General features: G+C 34.0%; 1 protein-coding gene across 1 annotated transcript in view; it reads right to left on the bottom strand.

Moving 5' to 3' along the window:
• Window positions 1-20,655, bottom strand: part of LOC149531623 (uncharacterized) — a 46,618-nt gene that overhangs the window by 22,541 nt on the left and 3,422 nt on the right. The window contains exons 3-7 of the mRNA XM_089808376.1: window positions 20,183-20,404; window positions 19,916-20,038; window positions 19,532-19,569; window positions 19,281-19,437; window positions 139-5,988 (exon numbers count right to left, since the gene is read on the bottom strand). Coding sequence (XP_089664502.1) covers window positions 139-5,988; window positions 19,281-19,437; window positions 19,532-19,569; window positions 19,916-20,038; window positions 20,183-20,404 — 6,390 coding nt within the window. The remainder of the gene's footprint in view (window positions 1-138; window positions 5,989-19,280; window positions 19,438-19,531; window positions 19,570-19,915; window positions 20,039-20,182; window positions 20,405-20,655) is intronic.

Here is a 20,655-nt window from a genome sequence, read left to right as displayed (position 1 = left end):
AAGACTTGTGAGAAATTTAACCGATACAATAGCCTCCACCTTGTAAATGTTCATATTACATAAAAATATTCTCTATAGTCTGCTATTGTTTCTATTAATAAGGTAACAATAGTTATTAAAAAGTTATAAATGACTTACCTGTAATGCCACAATTCTGTCACTAAGTTTGGCTGATTGGTCCGTATCCTCATCCTGTGGAGGAGAGGTGCATCTCACTTCACAATCTGATGAACCAGGCAAAATCTCTTTGGACTTGGACATGTCATCTACTTTCAATTGCAGAAAGTACCCCAATGAGTTTTCTTTATTTATATATTTCTCATTTCTCTCCTCTTCTAGATCATGTCGTCCCCACTGTAAATGACCACTTAGATTTTGGATCTGTACAGATTTGCTCTTTTGCTCCACTTCTTTGTCACTGAGTTCATCCTGTATGCCAAGGGTTCTCTCTTGAAGTCCAGCATTTCTTTGAGTGAGTTTATCAACCTCAGCAAGTCTTTGCATGGTAGCTGCCAACTTTTCCATTAACAAAATGTTCTCAGCCTTTAACCTTTCAACCTCAACTTCTTTAGAATGTAAAGGATGTTGCAAAGTAGTTTTCTCATCTCTGACTTGTTCAACTACGTTTTGGAGAGCATCAGTCTCAACCTTCAGGTCCATCAATTGAGTAATCTGTCCCCTTAGACTATCATTTTCAGTTTTTAGCTTTTGTTTTTCATCTTCAGTACCATTGGTTTCAGCCTTCAGGCTTAATAATTGATCAACCTTTTCCTTTAGGATAGTATTTTCAGCTTTAATCTTCTGTTTTTCATTTTCAATTGCTTCAACCCCCTGAACTTTTTCTTGAAGATCAGCCTCTCTGACCTTTGTATCTTCCAGCTGCCTATTTACATGTCCAAGGTTGAAATGCAGCTCTTCTTCCTTTTTCCTGGCAACATCAACTTCAAGCTTCAAGTCTTGAACTTCACTTTCACACTTATGCTTAACTTGCAAAAGCTCTGCTTCACTGTCTTTAACATTTGCCAGCTGTAAATGCAGAGAATCTTCAAGGTTCTTTTTTGCTTCACGAAGACCTGATGCTTCAATCAGAGCTTCAGTTAGGATCCTTTCCTTCTCCTCCAGTACTAAGTAAACCTGCTTAGAAAGGCTTTGGACTTCCTCTTGCAAATTCTTCAATACAGTTTCGTTATCTGGATATAATTGGCCAACAATTTTATCTGCTTTTATACAAGACTCTTCATACTCTCTTGTGTTAAGTTGATATGCTTCTGATTTTTGAGCCCAAATTCCCGTTTCCCCTTCCACATTCCTCTGCAGGATGGACAAATCTGACTCTAAAGACTTGATTTGGTTGAATGAAATAGAAATATCTGCCATCATCTTCTGGAAGCGCTGTTCTACATTGTTTTGAGATTCAAACAAATTTGAGCACTTTTCTCTGAGTTCTTTATTTAATTCCATAGCTGCAGTATATTCTCTTGTAAGGTTCTCTAGTGAACATTCCAGTAGTTGCTGCTCCCTCTTACAAGAGTCTACCTCTTCTACAGTGGCAGACAACTTACTTTGTGATTCATCAAGAACCTGAAGTAGTTTAACATTTTCTTCTTTAAGATTAAGCTCTACCATTTTCATCTCGGTCTGGAGATTGAAGCAAGTAGCCTCTGCAATCTCAAGGTCTAGTCGGAAGAAATTGCGTTCTTCTTCTGAAAAAGTCAATTGTATCTCTAAATTATGTACTTGCTTTAATAGGTGAGAAATTTTCTTTTCTTTTTCTTTTAACTGACTCTCAAGTCCTCCTTTAATCTGTTCTACTTCCATGGCTCTCTTCTCAAGTTTAGTCTTAGCCAATAAGTTTGACTCTGCATCAGCTCTTAGCTGTTCAAGAAGCTTGCCAAGATTTTCCAGACGGTCACTTGCAGATTTGCTTTCTTTTCGTGCACCATCCAGCTTCTCTTCTAAACCAGCATTTTCCATTTGTAACTCTGTGGCTTGAATGCCTAAAGTCTGATTGGAACACTTAAGAGATTGTAATTCTACTGTTAATGCTGATAACTGACAATTCAAGTCCTGGATACAAGACTTACTGAAACATTCTTCTCGTTGGAGATTCTCAATCTCAGAATGTAGTTTCATTTTAACAATCTCAAGCTCCTTTATGTTTTCCTGTAGACGTTTTTCAATCAAAAAGTGGCTATCTAACTGTCTCTGTTGTTCCAAATGTGTTTTCTCAAGCTGATTTAATTGCAAATTGCTCTCCACATATTCGCTTTCTATATTTTGAATCCTTGTTTGTAATTCCTGATTGAGCCGGTCCAAACTACTTGTTGCATTTTCAGCACTCTGTCTCCTTTGGCATTCATTTGAGAGTTCAAGAGAGATTCCGGCCTTGTCTGCTTCAAGATCTCTTATGGTTTTAAGAGAAATTGTAAGTTCATCTTGTACTTTTGCAAATTGATCTTCAATGGCCTTTACTTGGTTCTGCTGTTCAGAAATGATTTCACCCATTTTATGCCTTGCATTATCAGATTCAATAATTGATTTGAGAAGTTTGGCAAGCTCTTCTTCTGCTTCTCTTGCTCGTTCTTCCTTAGCTTGAAGTTTAAGTTCATGTGCAACAGATAGATCTTTTACTTTATCTAGACCCTCCTGCTGAGCTCTCTGAGCTAAATTTTCCAATTCACTAATTTTCTCCTTCAATATTTGTACATTATTTTCCAAAATGTCATTCTCACTTTGAAGCTTCATTACTTGATTATGGAATTCACTTAGGGCCATTTCCAGGCCTGCAAGTTGTGTGGCATGTTCATCTTCTGCTGATCTTAGTTCTTTCTGTAATTGGATGATTTGCATTTTTAACTGATCTATAATAATTGTATCCTTGGCAGAGCGGCTTTCAAAAGATTTGATCTTTTCAAGGCTTTCAGTCAGATGAGTTTCTGCACTGATCACTCTTGCATCCGTTCTTTGAAGTTTATATTCATAGGCAGCTCTCATCTCTTTTTCTCTTTCGACCTTTTCCAGCTGAGCTGTTTGAACTTCACTCTCCAGGTTATAAATCCTCTCCTTGAACACATTTAGCTCACTTTGTAATCTATTGTTCTGATTCTGGATGTCAATTGCTTGATGCTGAAAGTCACCAAGTAATTTTTCTTTACTAGCAATTTCTTGTTCTCTCTGAATTGCTTCTTGCTGTGCTTTTTCTGCTACATTTTCTAGTTCACAAATTCTCTCACTCAATATGCTTATTTTATTTTCAAAAATGGTGTTCTCACCCTGAAGCTTTGTTACTTGATTCTGGAAGGAGACAAGTTGTGTACCATGTACCTCTTCAGATGATTTTAGTTCTTTCTGTAATTGGCTGATTTGCACTTTAAAATCATCTATCATAGTTGCATCTTTGACCTTGTTGCTCTCAAAAGATTTAACTCTTTCAAGGCTATTGGCCAGATCATATTCTGCTCTGATTGCTCTTTCCACAGTTCTTTGAAGTATATATTCATAGCTAGATGTTACATCTTTTTCTCTTTTAAGTATCTCTTTTTCAGCTGTCTCAATTTCATTTTCCAGGTCACAATTTTTCTTAGTCAATACAATCAGCTCATCTTGCAAACCACGGTTCTGATTCTGGAGGTTTATTACTTGGTACTGAAAATCACTAACTAACTTTTCTTTGCTGGCAATTTCTACCCTAGATAAATCTGCAGTCCTCTTCAACTTCTTCTCTAGGTCAGAAAGGTTATCATTGAGTGTTTTAATCTGAATCATGTGCTTCGATTTGTCTGCTTCAAGATTTTGAACCATCTGTAGGACATTGGCAACTTCATTTTCTGCTCGGGCTACTGTATCTTCAAGATAGCTTTCATAATTGACTGTCAACTGTATTTCTCTTTCAATTGTCTCTTGCTGAGTTGTTATAACTTCACTTTCCAGGCTGCATACTCGATTCTTGAAGATGTCTAACACACACTCCAACTCCAATTTCTGGCTTTCAATCTCCAACACTAGACTATGATAGTTACATTCCAGCTCCAGTTTTTGACCTTCAAGTGCCACTACTTGACTTTGATATTCAGTCATAAATTTTTCCATATTGGCAAGTTCTATTCTGTGCCGATGCTCAGAGGCATCTACCTCTTCATTTAAATGAGTGACTGAAGCTGGTAGCCCATATATGAAGATTCTGCCATCACTATCTTTTAACTCCAGAGTCTGACCTTTTTGAATGGGTCCAGTGAGTTGTTCCATAATATTTGTTGCTTGAGAGTCAATAAGGGAAGCTGCTAAAATTTGCTCCATTTTAGCAGTTCTTTCATGAGCATTCTCTAGCTCACTTTCCAATTGAAGAATCCTCTCCTCAAAGGTATTAAATTTATTTCCCAAATTAGAGCTATCATTCTGAACTTTCATAACTCGACTTGGGGAGCTGCAGGGTGACATTTCTATGCTCGTGAATTCGGTATTGTATAAGGGATTAAAACCAGGCAAAGTAGACTCAAATGAAGGTGCTCTTAGTTTCCCTTCTAACTCAGTGATGTATGCATTTTTTGATACCAGATTCCTTTTTAATTCATTCAAGTTGTAAATAAGCTCAAGATTCTCATCTGTCAGTTCCTTACAATCTCTCTCAAGCTCATTCATATCTTGTTTCAAAGTCATCAAATCTTGATGCTGATCCTGCTGTGATTCATCCATGTATACCGTGACCTCTCTCAAAGAATGATTACTGGGAGAAGGAGTTATTTTGTTCTCCAGTGTCCTAATCTCTTCTTTTTGATATGACAGCTTTTGCATCCATTCTGCTGTTTCATTGTCTTGGTCTGTCATCTGTTCATCAATCTCAGGAACAGTAGATGAAAACTGCTCGTATAAAATCAGGGAATTTTGTCCATTCAAACTGACATTTTTATTGAATTCCCCATTTTTTATATCCTCCCGTGATTCTGGAACAGCATCTTTGACATTTGATTCTCTTGTTTGGATGTTATATTTTGGTATCCTATGTTCAACTACTGATCTCAATTGTTCGAGCTCTTTCTTTAGATTGTCCCTTTCAACCACAACGTCAGAGAATTTGATGCCCAGATCTGCATAATGTCTCATCTCTTCAGATTCCCATTTTGAGTTATCTACGTCATGGTATCTTTCCCTTGTTTCCATAAGCTTTTCTATTTCTACATTCTGCTGCTCTATTGTCTCCTCTAGATCCTGTAGAGCAAAAACCAGCTCTGTATTTGCCTCTTGAATTTTGTTCAGCTGTAAATTCAAATTGGCATTGGATTCCTTATGAAATTTTATCTCATCTTCAAACTCTTTAACCATACGCTTCGCATCTTGCACTTCAGACTTTGCATTGCCTGCACCCTTCTCGCTCTCAATGTAGACCTGCAATGCTGATTGTAACTGTTCAACTTCCTGTTTAAAACTGTCCCGCTCGGCTCGTGTTGTTAAAAACTGCATTTCTATTTCTCTATGCTGTCGTTGCTGTTCGGCAAGCTGCTGCTTCAAAGTTTCAGTTTCTAAAATAAATTTCTGAGCCTTTCGTTCCCACATCATAGATTCCTTTCGCAGTTCCTGAATGGTTACTTCAGCAGCATCTAAAAATTCATTGGAAGAACCATTCCCAATGGCCAGGCCTCCCACAAGTGAGCTCTTGTTACCATTTTGTAAGCCATCTTGAAAACTCCCATGTGAACCTAAAGTTTCTCTGTCAAATGATCCATTCATAGGGTACTCAACTGTTCCACTATCCTTTCCCCCAAATAATCGCCCTCTGTATTGCTCCATTCCATTTCCTGCCTTGTATTTTTCAATGCCATCTTGTAGACCCGCTGATTGTTGTTTTTTGTGGAAAGAATTTTTAGTACTTGAGGGTGAAGCCTGCTCTCCAGGTGCAAATCCTTTGGAATTTCCATTTGTGGCAGTCTCTGTAGCTGATAATTCTAATGAATTCAGGCCGTGGTGTAGAGCTCCAACCAAATAATCAGCATCCTACAAATCAAACTCAATTTTAGAGTCAGACCAAATATCACATTTCATTTCTGTTAAAAATTGAATGGAATCGTAAGGAAGAGCCTAACAGCGCGGGCTATCCTCCCCAAAAGTCAAAAATTTTAATAGAACAAAGGTATGTGATTTTGCAGATTTTGTGTTATTTTCTGCTATTTACCATTGAAATCAACACGAATTCACACCAATATTTTTGAAAAAAATCATTATGTTATTGTAATTTTGAAAAAAATGTCAAAGGTACATTTGGTCCGAGCCTAACTTGCCTCAAACTTTTTCCTGCAAAAATTCTGATCATAGCGGCAGACTTGCATATCTTTTAATGGCCTTTCACCAATTCAAAAGGAAGTGCTACAATAATTATTTAAATATATTATGATTACGTACATAGTAGGTGGCAATAGAACCGTTTTAAGGTAGCAATAAAAAAAGAACAAGCAAAAGACTAGGTTAAAAATTTAAATCTACTGAAATCAACGAGGCTCATCAACAACCACGGAACACAAGGAACAGGTTGCAATGTGTACCATGCATTGTAGAGCTAACGAGAGATTTATAATATACACACACTGGTCTACCTACATACTAAATTTGTAGAATCACTTTTGATATCTCTGTTATACCCCATGGAGTTCACATTGCAATTTCCTGTAGAGGTAAAAGAGTTCGGATACAGAGGACCCTGTCACATCTCATCAACTCTAGAATCATACAAGAAGTCTTAATAAGTGTACAATCTTTATTTTATTTTTTCCCCTAAAACCTATATGCATGAAAGTTGCTATGCTACTTGTTTGGGCTAATTTTCTCTGGCTTCAGTACGGCAGGAGTTGGTCCCCTTATATCTATCAATATAAATATGTACGTAGCCTTCAGAGGTCCCAATAAGCCACCCGCGGCTAAATATGAACATTGAACAAACATAGACTGCTATGTATCCAGAAATTACAAAGGATTCGAAAACTGCAGCTAGACATTTGATCCGCCCATAAGCTAATTAACCAAAGAACCATATGTATCTGTATATGTTCTGTTTTCTGTTGTATTTCCTACACGGGGACCTAATTATTCTGTCATTTGAGTTTGTTTGGAAATCGTTTTGTCCTCAGAATCTAGAAACATTGTAATTGAATGAATCGTAGAATCTACAACCTAATGTGCAAACTCGCAAGGATTGATTAAAGCAGCATTTATAGGATACAAGTTTAGAGTGTATGAAGTAAAAAATGTGTCGTAAATATTGCTTACAATTCAAAATAAAATCTTACGTAGAGAAAACCTCTTATGAACATATACGAGAATAAAATATTGAGGTTAACTGCAGTTAAAGAAACATTCCTTAGTAAACATGTGACAGAGCTCAAGCGCAATTATTTGGTCGTCAAAATATGTTACTTGAAAAAGTGTTATTTTTTTGGGCTCGGTATGCATAGGGTGTGTCTTTGGAGATTTTGAATCACCTTGGTTATTGGCTAAAGCTAAACTAAAACCTAAATCTTATTAAGGGGATATATTTGGAAGTTAGAAATAAAAAATGAAGTGTCTCTCTTGGTAAGAGTTATGTTTTAGTTTATGCTTTAGACGTTTCCATCACCTTAGGCATATCTAGATGTACATAGAATTTTTACATTGGGTTTGTTCCTTCTTGGATGTAGCCGAGAGTCTACGGTCCTTGGAAAGTATGAGTCTTAGGTGTGTCTAAGAAGCATATCTAAGATAAATTCACAACCTTGGGTGTATTCAAGAGGGACTAGACTCATGACCCATGCTCGATCATGTTTGCTATGGTTATGTCCTCGTAAGCAAGTTTAAACACACATGATGAACTCATTTGGTTGTACTTGGGAAGGATACATAGTCTCAAGGATGAACTCTAAGCATACCTAGACATAGTTGAGATGAACCCATAATCATATTTATGAATGTTGGGTGCCCAAGGGACATTTTTGGAATGAATCCAAAATCTTGGGCATAAACCTTGGGTGTCCCTAGAGACATTTGTAGGAAGAATCCACAAACCTAGGTACAAACTTTGGGTCCAGTTACGAGGGACTAGACTTGGGTCTTGTACTTGATCTTATACGACATAGACACATCTTCAAAAATGGGTTTAGACAAATGTATCCACAACCTTGGGTACACGCATAGGGTATGTAAGAGACATGCTATGGAGGTAAAATGGTCTAGAAGTAGTAAAAATGTATTAGAGTCAATAATTGCACAAAAAGTGTAGAATTAAGACATGCTAGAGAAACCAACTTTCTCTTTAAAAAAGGGTTTATTATTATTTTAATTGTTCCATTTTGCTTACGAAAAATAGGTCTATCTTAATATATTGTCTTTTTCTTGTGAAGTATGTCTTCTCTATTCTCTAGGGAAACATAAGTGCAAACATTCACAACAACAATGTTAGACCTATAGAATAGGTAGTTTGCAGTGTATAGTTATAAACCAAAATCAATGTCCATAAATTAGCAATCTCAAATTTGAAGTATGAGACTAGGCATCACACTTAGATGCATTAGAAGAAAGTCAAATGATGGAAACAAAATGAACATGAGCCAAATTAATTCCCTTGTCCTCTAATGTATATATTGCCTAGTTTGCCAAGTGATTGACAATTGAATTTTTTTCTTGATAAATATGTTCAGTACAAAAATCCTTGAAATCTTATATCAGATGCCAAAAAGGCCACAAGAATTTGGGATTCAAATCACGTTATTGATGATTTGGGAGTTTTTCCTTCAAGGTGAACTTGTCTGAAATTCAATTTTTTTCATGTTCTCAACATGATCCAAGTTGCTTGAAAGTCGACCATCTTGTTGGTTCCATTCTTTAATTTTTTTAGTATACACTTCAAAATATTCCCTTCTTAATCTCTCATCACACACCAAGTGCCTGAAGGTCCTAGGTTACCTGGAGCCTTTATGTCAAAGTACACCTTCTCACACCCAGCACTTGAAGGTCCTAGGTTACCTGGAGTCATTTTATCAAGGTTTACCTTCTTTCATTATTCATTTTAAGGGACATATCTTGTATCAGCTCTAAGATAATAAAAAATTTGGACTAACACGTACTAACCCCAATAGAAAAATGAAAATGTTAAAATTTTAATGAAATCTATTTTTTGTAATATTTAATTAAAAAAATCCATTAAAAAATATGATTATTTTCATATATTTGTATTAATTAAATTAATAATTGATTTTGATATTAATTAATTAGTTTGTGATTGAATTTGTGTGTGTGTGTGTGTGTGTGTGTGTGTTATGCACCTTGAGAAACTCCATTACATGTAGTGTATGATTGGAAGTAGATATTTTAAGACACAAGAATGAGTTTTGGACATAGCAGTTCATTTTTTATAAACATGGGAGACAATGGTTGATTCTATATCAAGGATACATAAGAGCATTTCCCTTACCCTAGAAGCAAGTGTGCATGTCCCTTGGCAATTTTAAATCAATGGTTAAAATTTGAGACTTGTATTAAAATGTTGTGGAATAACCTTGATGCTTAATTTCTAAGATCAAAAAGTTGTATGGTTTATCTAAGTAGGATAAGATTATTAAGAACATATATGTATATGTATTTATATTTATAGTTTTTGGTGAATCCCTAACCCTAACATAAATGAATAATCCTAAAAATTCAAGAAAAAATATTTTGGACTACATCAACTAGGGAAACCTTGTCCAAACTATGTTGGTTGAGGCGACCTAGTCAAATGTTTTTTTCCTGAAGTTTCAGGATTGTGATTCGTAACATGGCAATCGTACCCTATCCAAAACCACCTTTGATGCAAATTTATTGTCTTTCCAAGTTAGCCAAAAAGTGATTACACTTTGAGATTGCTACCGAGGAACCTTCAAATGTTGTTTTATTTATGATTTCATAATATTTTATGGTGTTATTGCATCAACACATGAAGGACTTATCCTAAGAGTATTCAACATCAATTGGAGGTATAATAATTTCAGTTCAAACTTGTACATTCAAACATTTAAAATTTAGATTTATATTTCAATTCCTAAACATTGTAGGGTTGAGTCCCAACCTAAGGTTTGACTAAGACTAACACTTATACATCTCAAAGCACCATTTTTCTCCTTTTGTGTGCATGTCTAGGTTCAATTACAAGATCCAAAAGATGTGTCAAGAAGAAAACAACTCAGCTTATAGTTGTAGATCTATATATAAAATTTTAGCACCAAAACTTGGACAAGGTTTCCTAGGGTTACCATGTCTAGGACAATGTCACTTGGGTGAGCTTGTCCTCATGGAATTGATTGAAATTTGGGAGGAGGCCTATATAAGCTCCTAGGGTCCCAAATTTAGTCTCCAAATGTTCAAAACCCCATCTAGCAAGTCCAAGACACCTAAAACAACATAGATCGCTCTATTTTGGTTCAAATTTTGTTGTAGGGGCACCGCAAAATTTTCCTTTCATTTATGTATAGTTTTTGAAGTTTACACTATTTGGATTGATCAATATTATTCATTTATACCTAGATTTCAATCACCTAGCTTATCAAATCACTCAATCAATTACTTGGAGCAAAGGAATAGAAGCCCTAAGAGTATGGTATTTAATTAACTCTCTTGAGAAAATTGTTAGTCAATCTTACTTATCTCTTGATGGTATTTTATTCTAAACGTAATCCAAGTCGAAATATGTATAGTTTCCTAGTTTGCGTGAGCTAGTGATCTCAATTTCCTAACATTAAACTAGGATTTATCTTGATAACTATATTACATTCCTTATTTCAACAAAATTTGTGATTTTAGGGAAAGATCCAAGATCATCCCAAAAGGGGACATTACATTTATGCTCTTTTGAGATGTAAGATTCTATTTCAAAAGCATTCTCTATTACTTTATCATAATTTATGATTAGAAACATTTTCTATTGCTCTATCATAATTTATTTGACTAAACACCTATTAAGTTAAACTTGGCAATTGCTTCCTTGGTGATACAATTTCCCTTTCACAACTTTTAATATTTGTTCTCTTTTACATTGTTTTAACTTGTAAGTACTATTAAATTACAAATATTTGCCAGTTGATCCCCATTCTTTTGATGTATGAGTTTTCATCAACGAAAGGAAAACCTTTTTATTAAATTTATTTATCTTGAGGATTTAGAGATCATGTTGTCAATCTTGGATAGTCATGAGGTTGAATGGCATAGGAAAGGCTCTAGGTTAGGAGCTTTAACATCAAGTTTTGCAACCCTATAGCCTAGCTTTATTTGTACTAGTAAGAGCCATTGGCCATTTTTAATTTTTAGAACTCTATTTTTAATTAGTTTATAGGTTGACTTTTTCCAAATTGTATTGTAATTAAATTGTGTCAATTGTTACCAACTAGTTACTAGTTGTGCACTATCAAATATGCTTTTTGCAATGCAATGTAATTAGTAAAGTGGACATAAACAACAAAATCCTATTTTCTAGGAAGGTGGAGGATGGATGGACTTCAATTAAAGGAAAAAAAGGTAAATCCACCAAACCCTCATTTGATGTCTTTACGTTCTCAAAAGTCAGGACCAAAATGTAAAACTTGATGGTCTATGGTTTCTTGGGTTGTTTTCCCTCTTGTGGGGAACTTGGATGTGTCCCTCTAATTTGTCAGGTGGTTTTCCACAATTGGTTTATGTTCGTCATTGTTATATCTTTCTTATCCCTTTGTACAAGGTTTCGAGTCCTTTCAAAACTTGTTTTTACTTAATCAAAACAAAATCCTATTTTCTACAATTCATTGCTTAAACTCCATAATTTATTCACTCTCTACATCTCTATTTCATGAAAATACCCTCTAAAAAAAAATTAAGTAGTTTTTGTCCTTTTTTCTACCATTTTAAAATATGTTTTTGTCCCAATTCGTTTTAAAAAATGTTATAGTTTTTAATTGTCAATTATCTCCCAAACTTTTTTTGCTATCATAGTTTCAATCAATCATATCCTTATGTGTGTTTACATTTCAAATTTTTAGTTTAGTTTATCATTGTAAGAATGTCATCATCAAGGGGTTTACTTTTGCTTCAAAATAATAAAAATGTATGTATTATGAACAAAAAATGCACATTAGAGGTTGAACACATGCATAATATCTAAGCAACATGTACATATTGATCAAATATGATCTTAAGTTTTATTTTTCTCTTAGCATCCACTTCAAATTTGAAGAACAATATTATCATAAACATTGTTACATTTTATGTTGCATTAACAAGTGTGAATTAAAACGCTAACATGAAAAAATAGTCAAAATTGTCTCCATGGTATCTTAAGATGTCTAAAGGTATTGTGAAGTAATAAATCAATCTTACTAAGGCGTTCCCATAGGGTTTTGCATTGCACTCAACTAGGACATTGCTCTATTAAGTTGGTGAAGAAAAAACCTTTAGTTGTAGAGGGTCCATACAACCCTAACAAACTTGTTATGATGTGTATTTTGTTAAAATATATATAATACACAAAAAAGACTCACATACTCTTTGAAGGGAAAACTTTTACAATAACCTATATTTAAAAAAAATGTATATCTTAAGTTGCAATAACAAAAGGAAGAATATGTAAACTCAAGTACATCAAAATAGTTAGAGGGTGATAGTCTATGATAATTCCCCATTGACAAGTCGACTTGGTAGGAAAATCCTTGTAAAGCACCTCAACATGTATTTGCAATTTTTTTGGGCAAAACCTAAAGACTTCATTACCAAAATGATAGAATCTAATTCAATCCTATCATTTGTTCTATTGATCTAACAAAAATCTTGACTTGTTTTTTTATGGCTCCACATTCCTTCTAACTAGTCAATCCATTTTCTAAAATAAACCTTTTCATAAATTCAATTTGAGAGGGGGCAATGATTTGAGAGAAGCCATTGCAAAATAGTAAAGCCAATATTTTAACAAATTCATTTAACAAAAATGGATGCCTTTATTTTCTCAATTGACATGTGTTTCCTCTTTCAAAAGAAATTGCAGTCTTGTTGATCTTTTTACCCAATGTTTTAGCTGAAATGGTCTCTTTGTGAAACTTCTCTTAGTACCATTACATCATTTATTCCTTTTGTAGAATACAACTAGGTTTCTACTATATCCTAGCACTTTATATTTTTTAGTGAAATGGCTACAACATTGATCTCATTGATTAGGGACATATCATTCAATTTTATCTAAAATAAGTTTGCTTAACTTATAAGGCATATTTTTTCTAATTGCTTCTCCAACATTTTCCCCCCTTTATACATTTGATGTGAATTTATGTCGGTCAAAGTCAAAAAACAATTTTAATTTGATATTATATATCACTAGTCAATACACCATCAATATTGATGACAATATTAGTGTCCTATGTTCTTGAACTTGAGGAAACTGAGAGAATAACTTGTAACTTTATCTCATAGTTAAAACAAGTAAGCTTGGATTTGAAGCTCAACACATTTCATTTTACATGGAAAATGACATTTTAATTGGTGTTATAAATACATTGCTTGCAATGATAGTTTTTCACAAAAATAGACTTATTAAGTTGGTTCTTGGTGTTGATGAAATTCTCCTAAAAAGATTAATTTGGCTCTAAAACTAGCTTAATAATTATCATACATTGTTAGAAATTTTGAAACAACAACATCAACAACCTTCTTCAAACTTTCAATTTCGGAATCAATTTATATCACCACAAAAGACAAGATCCAAATACTAATTAAACACATTTTACAAGATTGATCTTGGAAGGACTTGCATTGCATTATTGTTAACAACTAGATAGACCTCCAAAAGATTTATGTCAAGGTAAACTCTAGAGAAGACTAGTCATATTGCTCCTCTAGAAAATTAATCCAGGTGATTTAAACCCATTTACTATTATCCTTAAAACTTAACCGGGGATCAAATATTCCTATCTCTTTATAATTTGGATTACACTTGAAGAGATTTTTATCTTTCAAACCAAATCTAGAATTCCCAAGCTTATACTAATTTCTTTCTATTATGGAAAATCACCTCCAAAACCATGAAACCTTAGATAAATGATTTTCCATCCAAAACAAGAATCAACCCTTTTTCTATAATAGTTAGGAGTGTGTATGGAACATATTATGAAGGTTTTACCATGAATCACAAGTGAAATCAAACAATTATATTGCATGGTAGACATAGATAATCCACAACAAATTATGCTATTATGGGTTCAATAGATCAATAGCAACACCACCTTTACCTTTAGAATATTTTGTAGAAAAGATAATAACAACTTGGAGATAAGCTTAAGTGCATTATTCAAGATAAATGTTACATATTTAACCTTTTGTAATGATAAAAGGTCAAAGGCATATTAAGATTTGTAAAAAGACCTAACTGTAAATGTTTTGCCTTGGTCATCTAGTCCCCACATTTCAACTTGTAACCCTCATTACAATAAAATGATTTATAAGGGATGGGGAGTTCCACCCCACTCTATACAACTTTTTAAAGTGTGCTAGGAGGGTTTTTTTTCTTTTTTTTCTTTTTTTCTTTTTATCTCAAATATTTGATCCATTTACCTCCTAGACTATTGATATATTTTCTATTTAACCATAATTTAATACCCATTGGTCTATCCCCACCAAGCTAATCTACTTTTCAATCTTTTAAATTTATATATTTTCTATTTAACCCCAATTTAATATCCATAGGTCTATCCCCAACAAGCTAATATGCTTTTTAATCTTTTAAATCTAAAGGTTTAAAGGAATAATTTCTACCCACTTTGGGGCAAGGACATCTAACCTAGTCACAACTATATATGGTTCATTTTAGAAGGGTTGGGCAATTAAAGGTTATCAACTAAAATACTTAAGATGATACATCATACTATTGGGAACACTCTTTAAAAATAAGAAATAATATTAACACATAAATGTTTATTGCCAACTCTGTGATTTCCATGTTAGGCCTAGATATTTCATCTTCCTTGGACATATCGCCATTGAAACAAAAAGATCCTATGAGAGTCATATTCAAATTTAGTGACTATACCTACAAATCATTTTGGTTTATGAATAAAGTGTGTATTAGAACATAGATAAAATACAATACATGCTTGCACTTGTATGTTTTAAGTAATGAGTTAGTTGTTGTACGTCACTAATAAAGTTGTTGTATAGGGGTTGCAGCTCTGATAAATTGGTGAATCTAACAAGAACATTTTAAATTAGTATATTGTCTAGTGTTTATCCACAAGTTTGCCAATTTATTTCAATCTCATTTATTTAGTTTGACCTACATGTTCTAGGATTGTTTTAAGATCAATCTTCTCTACATATTACTATTTCAAAAACACACACAAAAATTATTATTTTTGCTTCATGTAACAAAGGGAAAAATATAGACAATTCTTTTATGCAAACAAATCCAATCTAATCAGCAAAGCTTTTCTTAGATGGTAGAATTTGAGGAAAAAGATATGCATATATAAGAACATTCATGAGTCTTTTCTCTTCATTCTTTAACACCAAGTGTATTTCAATATCGAGAACTAATGGAGACTCCCCTTGCTTGACAACTATTACTTCTAGTCATTGAATGGTACTTGTATCTCTACTTGCTCTCTCAAAAGAAACTTATTCATCAATCTAAACCTTTCATCATTTGTGAGAACTTGCTTAAATGGATTAGAGATCTCATTATTTTTCAACTTTATATATTTTCCTTCCATACTTATAATTAGTCAAATCTTACCTCCCCTTTCTTCTCATATTACTATTGTTGTTTCAATCCATCTCACTACACAATATACCTACTAAAAGCAATCAAGTAGGACAAGGGGATAAATCTCGACCAAATAAATACTAAACAATAGAAAATAAAACTGATAAACACACATATAAGCTAAAACTGAACAATAAATTGATAAAGAAAGTAAAAATAAAGATGAGAAAGATAACAAAGACAAGATAGATAAAGATAAATTCACAACACTAGTTCATCATCCACAATAGAGATCTTTGCTTAAAACTATTAGAATCAATCGAACTAATCTATATGTAGGGTCCAAATTGAAGCATTTCACTTTCACATCGATTATGCCTCTGAATGAATTGCATGATATATTGACAAAGACAAGGAGGGTTCCATTAGGGATTATTTGTTTATTAACATTTCTAAGTCATTTTGTGCAAAGCATAACCAACTCTTCATTCAAATGCATCTTTTGTAAAGCCTTCTTTATCACTTCTTTCACCTCTTGGTTATTGCAATAGGCAATCTTCTAGTGTTTTGTGCATACCATTTATGATTTAGAGCAAAAGTTTCCATATGAAGTGGGGTGTTCATAGTATTACATTATTGAATCACAATGGGCTTAATATGCAACTCATAAAATTCCAAATTAGATCTCGTTATAAATTGTTTGCTTCATCCACCCTCTCATGTAGTCAAATATGTTGTAAATCTCTCCAACATTATGAGGGCATGTATCAACAAATCTAATATATACGATAGGTGATATGAATGAGCAAAAATATTTGCAAACAAGTATTTTAGAAAAGAACAAGGCTCAAGAATCCAAATCAAATAACAAGTTATAAAATTAGAAACATTTAAATCATAAATTTAAGACTAAAATAAACAATTATTTACATCAAAATAAATCACCAATCATCACCAAGGATCTTTCATTTGGTAGGATTCACCTTTAATAATATTTGTAATATGCTATCTATTTCACTTTGAACTCAATGTCATTAAATGTAGTCCCCCACAATTCAAGAATTCTCTCCAACCGTACAAAAGACCTAGTGTATCCAGTCTCCATAGGTTTGAGAGCTTCATTCTTTGAAAACATCATGAAGAGAGAAAGTGAAGTGTTATATTTACCTTCTACCACCACTTAATCTATCATTTCTATGCCTTTCAATGCATTGTTCAATGTGTGAACATGACACGAGGTCTAAAAAATGTACTCATAACTGCCTTATATTGTCATGCTAACTAGTTTGCATATGAGTTCCAAACTAATAACCATGTGTACAACACTTGAAGCATCAACCTTTTTAAATTATGATTGAAATCCCAAATCCTTGCATTTCCTTAAACAATTAATAGCTCAAAGAAAATGATAGATAAAAGTGTGGATTTCTAATATTGGTCCTTACAATGTTCTTTTTCAAGGTAGGTACTGAGTAGTTATTTTCTTTACGAGGTGAATGAGGGACTAACATTTAAGCTATAGTTTTAGAAATTTGTTTTAAGTAAGAATGTACCACATAATATGGGATGGTATGGGCATAAAATAATTTGACAACGGAAGATCCCACCATGTCATGTGCTTGTATATTTTGCAACCATCCTCAACTTCTCACTACCAGTAGTCCTTCTCTTTTCTCTTGTGGGATATCATCACCAACACTAGCAATCATTGATAATATAGGTATAGTTAATTTTGTGAGTTGTATTAACATTAACACACCCTTAGACCTTGTTTATGCAAGCATATCTTCATTTAACATGTGAGATCATAATATCCTCTAATGTAGCTTCCTTTTAAACGCCTTATGAATAGGACACAACTTTACTCTACTACTCCTAATTGTTTCTTTATTTAATAATTTCACATTTTTTCTTTTTGAATTAAAAGGGTCCTTTTCATAAGGTCATAAGACAATGGAATGACACTTAAATGAATTTTGTGGCTATATTCCTTCATCCACAACACTCCTACACCTTGATGAAGCTGTAGCTAAGGTTGAAACTATTAGATTTAGTTAATGTTGTTTCGTGTTCACTAGTCTCTCTCTCTCTCTCTCTCTCTCTCTCTCACACACACACCCACACACACACACACACACACACACACACACACACATTGCCAATGTTGTTATGTTGTTTTGCAAAGAATAATATGTGTACAAATTTAAGAAGAATATTTTTAAAATTGTTTATTAATTTTAAAAAATGAGTGTTTCACACAAGGGGCTCTCCAAAGTCTCCAGTTGTTGCCAACTTTTTTGATGACAGTCCTAGTGAGATATCTGGTCCTTGATTATGAGAAAGGCAATGGAAGTAAAAGTAATAATAACATATAGAGAAAACAATATTCGACAAAACTGTTAGGAATGACTCTGACTGTACAATGCTCAAACTATGGTGAGGAAACTTTGGGTGCACCATACGGTGAAGGAAGATTTCTTGAGGCAAAGAAAGATTCTCGAGGCGAAGGGAGTGTTCTGAGGTGAAGGGAATGTCCCAAGGTAAAGAAAGATTCCCAAGACGAAGGAAGATTTCTAAGGCGAAGGGAGTGTCTTGAGGCGAAGGGAATGTCCCGAGGTGAAGAAAGATTCCCAAGGCGAAGGGAATGTCCTAAGGTAAAGAATGATTCTCAGGGTGAAGGAAGATTCTCAGGGGAAAGGGAGTGTTCTGAGACGAAGGGAATGTTATTGAAGGCATCCGCATGATTGGAGGCGTCCAAGTGACCAGAGACATCTGATCCTTGAAGAAGTGACCATCGGATGGATGATTGACTGCTGGATGGATGACTTCCAAGGCTGTCGGTAACCGATTTGTTCTATGATAGTTAATGCACCAGATTCCATAATGAATTGCAAAGTGTATAAATGTCTGCGAGATTTGTTAGGAATGGAATGGGTTAAAAGTGAAATTCAAGTTGATTGTAAAGGCAATCTGAGCTTGTGAGCCTATCCAAAAACTAGAGTTTGTTGTGTGTAAATTGTCTACTGTAATACAAAGTTGCTCGGGGGTTTTTGGGTGGTGGGTTTTTCCCCAAAGAGTTTCTCACGTTAAATCTAGTCTCCTTTGTTTATCTTGTGTACATTGTATTTTCTATTTTCTTATTTTTCGTGTGCATCTCAATATTGATGAAGTAACATTGAAATCTTTCTTATTTCCCTTATAAATTGACATTAGAAAGATGTTTCTGCACATAGCTTTCCTAACAAAAAGTAAGAGCTAAATAATTTCAACACCACGATTTTTCTTGTAGGTTCAGTTGCATGCACTTCTTATAATTGTTAAAAGAAAATTGCTTTTCACTACCATTTGTAAATATGCTGAACCTATAACATTCGAGGGTTTAGAGAACCTGCAATCACGTAGGGTCAATATCTGATAGTTCTTTTTGTTGCCTGGTCAGAATTCTTTTCAATCTTTATTTTCAGGTCCGAGGTTTAGACGTTAATCATGCAAAGGCTTTATAAACCACATAGTAATCATCCTTTTCATAGCACAATTTATTGTTCTGTACATGTGCAAGTTCCTGACATCTCACCTGATAGTTTGATTCCATTTGCTGAAAAGTGCTTTTCGATTGTCCATTAAGTGATCTTTGACTCCTGACAGAGCCTTCAGACCGAGCATCTTCCTCATCAAAGACTGAAACCTGCTCAGCCTCTTCCTTCCCAGTTGTGCTGCTGAATTCTGATTGTCTGCCATTAAATGCATATATACAATTTTAGCATATCCACAAGAATACTTTTGATATTATAAAGGACCTTTATAACTAAATAAAAATCCTCGCACCTGAAGCTAGATCTTGGAGTAACGCATTGTATTTTAACCTGTAACAAATGAAGATGTTAATTCATCTGTATAGATAATTAAGTGTTTACATTGTTTCTTCCAGTCATTTTCTTTGTGTGAAATTAGCGTCAATAGGTTTGGGACCTGGGTGCATTTTCTGTAAGGTAAATTAAAATATGCAACCTCTGCCATCCTTACAAAAAAAAATGTATTAAGTTCCATACCCTAAGGTCATATGCCATCTGACTAATTTAAAATTTTGTTGTAAAGATCAGCTTCTTAACATTGTAATATTCATAGCGGCTGACTTTCAGTTAATCAACTTAATTGTTAATGGTCTCAATGCCTAGGAATGTTGTATATATTTAACAATCAATAACTTACATGCAAGATTGTGCCGTGATTACATTTTCTCAGGGGCAGTTTAATCCAGATTAACTCCTTTGAATTCAGATAATCGGCCAAATTTACAGTAGCTTCCCCAAGAATGCCTAACCGTGCTGATCCCTGGATAAACAAGGTTAGGAAAATAAGAAGGGTTCTACAATCTTGAAATATCAATCTTAAGAATATATACCCGTACAATGGAAGAAAGCAACTAAGATTCCAGAATATGAATGAGAAAGTGAAATAGTGTGAAAAAGCACAAACCCAAAGTACAGTCTTGTAACCTACCATGGAAACAACAAATTTGTAAAGTTTTTCTTCAAGCTCTCTTGAGATGTCATCTTGTAGAAACCGTACAGATTCAGAAACATCTTCTAACCATTTGCAATTTCCACCACGCACGACTGCTTTGTTTGTTCTGGCAATAGCTTTTCCAGTTTCCACGGAAATAACGGAGATAACAAGTTTGTCCCAGTCATTGGGAATCTGTAATTGGAAGGAAGGTGGTCAGGCACAAGTACTAATTCAGAATGATAAGCACACTTTTCATGCCTATGAATCTCACAACTTCACAGTCCCTAGATGCCACAATTATCCCAGCGTCTTATCCTCTTACTTTATGAACTAGGCCTTGAGATAAAGGAAATCCAACAATGCTTGTTCGAAAAATAAATGCAAACAAATCTTTGTATTCATCAAAATTATATGGCCTTTACAATATGTGGTACTAAATTATC

This window comes from Cupressus sempervirens, chromosome 11 (assembly GCF_028749045.1).
Source record: "Cupressus sempervirens isolate cs-2001-9-10 chromosome 11, ASM2874904v1, whole genome shotgun sequence".
Lineage (NCBI taxonomy): Eukaryota > Viridiplantae > Streptophyta > Pinopsida > Cupressales > Cupressaceae > Cupressus > Cupressus sempervirens.
The sequence above is the reverse complement of the archived record's forward strand: the minus strand, read 5'-3'. Positions and strand labels throughout refer to the sequence as shown.